At 58.8% G+C, this 5,532-nt stretch overlaps 1 protein-coding gene across 2 annotated transcripts; it reads left to right on the forward strand.

The window, feature by feature from the left end:
- The first annotated feature begins 2,486 nt into the window (after positions 1-2,486).
- C1QL2 (complement C1q like 2) lies at positions 2,487-4,518 on the forward strand. Of its 2 annotated transcripts, XM_040228975.1 has the most exons (3): positions 2,487-2,880; positions 2,920-3,167; positions 3,750-4,518. In XM_040228975.1, exons 1-3 carry the CDS (start codon positions 2,487-2,489, stop codon positions 3,927-3,929), a joined length of 822 nt encoding a protein of 273 aa, XP_040084909.1. In that variant the 3' UTR covers positions 3,930-4,518. The 2 variants fall into 2 exon arrangements, with proteins under 2 accessions (XP_040084909.1, XP_040084908.1); XM_040228974.1 differs by having other exon boundaries at positions 2,487-3,167.
- Positions 4,519-5,532: the final 1,014 nt, after the last annotated feature.

Genomic DNA, 5,532 nt, shown 5'->3' on the forward strand with positions numbered 1-5,532 from the left:
AAAACAAATCTCTCAATAACTTGAAAGGGACATCTGTAGTTCCCATTTTACACACATGGGGACTGAGGCTCAGGGAGGTGAAGCAATTTGCCCAAGGTCGCACAAGACAAGAAGCTGCAGAGCCAAGACTGGAGCCAGGCAGTGTAGCTCGTAGAATCACTGTGGCTCCTCAGTTCTAGAGGTGGCCTTAGGGAAGGGAAGGGAGGACTCCTAAGACCCAGCCACCCCAAGAACATTGCCAGGAGCTAATGGCCAGTGCTATATTCACTGCCAGGTTCTTAGAGCCCCTGAGCCAGGTGGGAGGAGGAGTCCAGCTCTGTTATATGAGTGGAGGACTGGGCAAGCACTTCACACTTTTAAATCCTCTGTCCTCTCATCTGAACAATGGAGAATGACTGCTGATCTGCAGGACTGTTGGGAGGAGTAAGTGAAGCAGCACAAGCAAGTGCCTGATGCATCATAGGTGCTCAACCAGTCTCCCTCTTCTCACCAGGGTCAAGTTTGCTTCAAGCTACATTCAGTCACCTTTTCCACAGTCTGTAGTAAAGGCCTACCAGGTGCCAGATTTTCTGCTATGCCCTGGGAGAGACACCAATGAAGGAAGAGGCTGGACCCATGTGAAGTGGAGAGGGGGAATGACCCAGAGTAACCAGAAAGAAACAAAATGAATTTTTAATTAACCCAGGACAACGCAATACCTGATAAATGAATGTTCTCCTCAAAAGCAATAGCCTCAGGAAGGCGTATCCGTTCCAGAGACATGGAGGCTCTGCCAAACACTGACATCAACCACTGACTCTCCTCCCAAGCATTCCCTCCTGGTGAATTCCCCTGTCAGGAAGACTGCCTTTTAGGAAAACGAAGGCTTGGAGCAGGAAACAATCTGCCCAAAGTCATATGCAGGGCAAGAGCAGAACCAGAAAACAGAGCTTTTGATTTCTGAACTGGAGGTCTTCCCAATTCTTCTCTAAGTTAGATGTCACAGCTTTGGCTCAGAATGGCTTTGGACTTTTTTTTTTTTTTTAATAACTCGACCCAGGTCAGTAGGACCAGAAACTGGAAACATCCAAAGGAATCTGTCTGTGGATCTGCCTGGCAGTGGCAGGATGGGAATGAAGCTGAGTGCACCAAGATTACCACCAAGGGCTGGGTGCCAGGGATCTGGATTTAAGTGAACTTTATACAGAGTACAAGGGCAGGCCATTCTTTGGGTGGAAGAAAAGAGTCGAGAGTAGTCTATTCTTTTTTCTTTCGGCTACCCGGCAAGCAGCAGGCAGGACCTTAGTTCTCAGATCAGAGAGGGAAAACCACGCCCCCTGCAGTGGACGCGCCTCTTCCTAACGGCTGGACTCCCAGGGAAGTCTCGCTAGTAGACTCTTGTATTGAGGGCTTTCGGCTTTTCAGAGTCTTTAAAACAGCTGGTGGGCTGGTTTTCCGGTACCTCTGGCAGCTTGGAGTCCTCTGGTTAGGTGTGCGAAGACCCTGAAGTGAGATTTATTCCATTCTGAAGACGTAACTCCGAAGAGCTTTCAGAAAGTTCTTCTCTCCTGGGCTTAAGGGACTGAAGTTCTCCTTGACTAGGGGAGTTTAAGTCTAGTCCTGCTTGCAGGCAGGGGGTGGATTAGGTGATCCCCGAAGGACCTTGCTGGCATCGGGATTCTGGGCGCCTTCGTGGCCCTGTGGACGTGCCTGTGTGCGCCCGTAAGTGTGTGGCGGGTGGGAGGCGCGTGAGTGTGGCCGCTGGTGGGTGTGCTTGAGGAGCTGGGTCCCGGCTGCGCCCGCGGCGCCCACTTGTGGCTCCCAGGCGCCGCCAGGAGGAACCGCGCCGTTGCCGCCTCTGCCTGGGACGCCGCCCGATAGGAGGACCGAAGGCTGATGACATGAGGGCGCCGTCTCCCAAGTGATGGCAGCGCGCGCTGCTTCCTCACCGCCTCCGCCGCTCAGCCCTGGACTCCTTACGTCAGGGTAGCTGGGTCCCCCCTCCGCGCGGCAGCCAGCGAGCAGCGGGAGAGCAGAGCAGAGCGCGCCGCGGAGCCCGAGCGCCCTCCCTGCGCGCTGATCCCTGCTGAGTCCAGCCGAGCCGGGCAGTAGGCAGCTCGGCCGAGCCCTCGCGGGACTCCGCCTTCCCACTCGGTGCTCCCGGGCCGCAGCCGCAGGGACCCGCTCGGCGCCGGGCTCGTCCTGTGCGCCCCCCGCCATGCGTGCTGGGCTCCGGGGCTCTCCTGAGCAGTCCCAGCGCGGTGGGCACCGGCGCTTGGGCCAGGGTGCCTCTCGCTGAAGTAGTTGCGCGCCCAGAGGAAGGGGTCGCCACGTCGGGGGCGCGACCGGGACCCGCGGAATCCGCCCCCGAGCGCGGGGAGCGGGGCCGCCTGCGCCGCCCGACCATTACCTCCCCAGGCGGCAAGGAGGAGCTGGTGGCGGTTGCCTCCCGGCTGTGGCAGCGGCGGCGCCGCGCCTGCCTGGCGGCCGTCGGCGTGCTCCTGGCCATGGCGCTGGGGCTGCTGATCGCCGTGCCGCTGCTGCTGCAGGCGGCGCCCCCCGGCGCGGCGCACTACGAGATGATGGGCACCTGCCGCATGATCTGCGACCCCTACACCGCCGCACCCGGGGGGCCCGCGGGAGCCAAGGCTCCGCCGCCGGGACCCAGCACTGCCGCGCTGGAAGCCATGCAGGACCTGAGCGTCAACCCTCCGCCCCCTTTCATCCAGGGACCCAAGGGCGACCCAGGGAGACCTGGCAAGCCGGGACCGCGGGGCCCCCCGGGAGAGCCGGGCCCACCTGGACCCCGGGGTCCCCCGGGGGAGAAGGGCGACTCGGGGCGGCCCGGGCTGCCGGGCCTGCAGCTGACGGCGGGCGCGGCAGGAGGTGTCGGGGTGGTGGGTGGCGGAACCGGGGGCGGCGGTGACTCTGAGGGCGAAGTGACCGGCGCGCTGAGCGCCGCCTTCAGCGGTCCCAAGATCGCCTTCTATGTGGGTCTTAAGAGCCCCCACGAAGGCTACGAGGTGCTCAAATTCGACGACGTGGTCACCAATCTCGGCAATCACTACGACCCTACTACGGGCAAGTTCAGCTGCCAGGTGCGTGGCATCTATTTCTTCACCTACCACATCCTCATGCGCGGCGGCGACGGCACCAGCATGTGGGCGGACCTCTGCAAGAACGGGCAGGTCAGTGACACCCCCGCGTCCCCTCCACCCGCGCGAGTCCCCGCGGACCCTCGTTCCCACCCAGGGCCCCACATCTCCTGAGAACTCAGCCTTTCTCCCCATTGGGAGGGAGCGCATCGCAGCATCGCGTCTCCCAGTGCGTCCAGGTCGCATTTTACCCGGTAGCTGCGGAGGTTGGGTTCCCCACTACCCAAATTGCACTCCCCTGCTGTTTGCATAGTCGCCTGAAGCCCCGTGGGGTTCTCGGAAACCTCATGCTTCTTTTATCTCCCTGTGCGCCCCATTCTCCCCTGTGTCCTCCCGTCTCCCTTCTTCTTGGCCCTGGCCCCTGGTTCCCGCTCTTCCCTACTGGGTCAGTGTCCCCGAAGCCCTCTGCCTCCCTTCTTCCCAGATCTGGCGACTGCGGAGACTAGGGTGCTAGGAAGGAGTTGACTAAGTTGGAGAGAGAGCGTGGGGCCTGGGTGGGAGCGTGGTCCCTGGAGGGGCAGGCGGAAGGCCGGCCGGGGAGCACGCCACGTGGGGGGTCGGGCAAGGGCCCAGGCAGAGATATTCGACCCACCCGCTCTGACGGCTCGCCCCCAGGTCCGGGCCAGCGCCATCGCGCAGGATGCAGACCAGAACTACGACTACGCGAGTAACAGCGTGGTGCTACACCTTGATTCGGGGGACGAGGTGTATGTGAAGCTGGACGGCGGAAAGGCGCACGGAGGCAATAACAACAAGTACAGCACCTTCTCGGGCTTTCTTTTGTACCCGGATTAGAGGAGCAGGGAGAGCGAGGTGGGGTGGCTTCAGGCCGCCCTATGCCCGTGGGGGCGCTCTGTTCCCTGGCGAGGACCGCTCTCGCTTCGTGACACTTCCTGACATCGTTGGAAAAGACACACCCCCGCTGTCCTTCCTGCCCCGCTTCCGACCTCCCTGTGTCTGTGACTTGCCACGCTCCTGGCTGTGCTCCTGGTTCCTGGCCCCAACCCGGGGCGGGAGAGCGGGATGCCCAAGTGGAGAAATGAGCGTGAACCTGAAACCCCAGCCAGGGAGGCGGCAGCGCAGACTTTGCAGAGCTGATTGGACTGGACAGGCCCCAGCGGGATGCCTGAGTGCTTCCAGTCCCCCTCCTCTTCCGAGAGCCCTGAGACTGAGGGCTCCCAGCTCTGGCCACCGAGGTAGGCCAAAGCGAGCACAAGCTCCCTGGGGTGTCCTTCTTTGTGACCTGAAATACTTGTGCAAATGTCCCTGTCCATCAGCTGAAATCCCACCTTCAGCAGAATCCCAGCAATCAGAAAATCCATCTCTACGCCGCACTCCCGCCTCAGACCTACCGCGATGCATTAAATTATGTTTCTAGACTATGGACTCTTGATGTCTCTGTCAGCCTGGTCCCGGGACCAAGCCTCCAGATGTTCACCTGGACATAAAGACCGGAACTGGGCCTGAATAGCTCCCTCTCTACCCCAGTTGCCAGCCACTGCCTTGTCTGTGCTGCCTGGGTGGGTGAAAAATGTGGGGAGACGGGAGGGTAGCCTCTCACCCTTTAGGGCGCATCTCCACCCGGCTGGGCTGCAGCCTTGAATTGGAGGGGACCAGAGGAGGGCGGAAGGAAGAATTAGAGGGTGACAGGAGACGGAGGTTGGATTTTCAGGATCCTAGCCTTGTGGGAGGAAGTAGAGGCCGGGAGTTTCTGGAGAAGGAAAGGGAAGAGGAGGCATTTCTGCAAAATGAGAGGGATGAGGAGGTATTTGCCATCAGATGATCTCCGAGATCTCCTAAAAGGCAGTAGAGAAATCCCTGAGGAAACACACCCACTCAGGCATGTAATGCACTCAGCACGTGTCTATCAGCTTACACTAGCTGGGTCCATAATCTCCAAGTCAATTGCCTGGTACACTGAGGCAATTGTATGGACCATCCAACTCCCTGAATTCACCCAGAGCTGTGTGGTAAATGAAATAGACTCTCCCCTTTGTGGTGGGACAGCCCCCTTTAGGGGTCTTCCTTTGTGTGTGGTGGTATGGGGCACCTGCTCTGAACCTTACTGCATTTGTTTGGTCCTTCCTTTCCTTTCCTTCACTGTTACCCACGCACGCACACACACACACACACACACACACACACACACACGTTAAGAAAACACTCCACATGGTGTTTTTGTTTTTTCAATTTTTTGTCCCGTTTTTAGATTATTGAGTTCCAATAAACAGTACGTTATCTACAAAATAACTAGTTAGCAACCTGTTAGTATTCATGGAGCTCATTTTGACCAGCTGTTTGCAGAGAAATGTGAATATGTACACAGAGGCAACCCTGGAGTGTGCTACCTATATCGAACTGGATATGCACACACACACCCCATGTGGATATAATGTGG

Source organism: Oryx dammah, unplaced genomic scaffold (assembly GCF_014754425.2).
Source record: "Oryx dammah isolate SB20612 unplaced genomic scaffold, SCBI_Odam_1.1 HiC_scaffold_27, whole genome shotgun sequence".
Lineage (NCBI taxonomy): Eukaryota > Metazoa > Chordata > Mammalia > Artiodactyla > Bovidae > Oryx > Oryx dammah.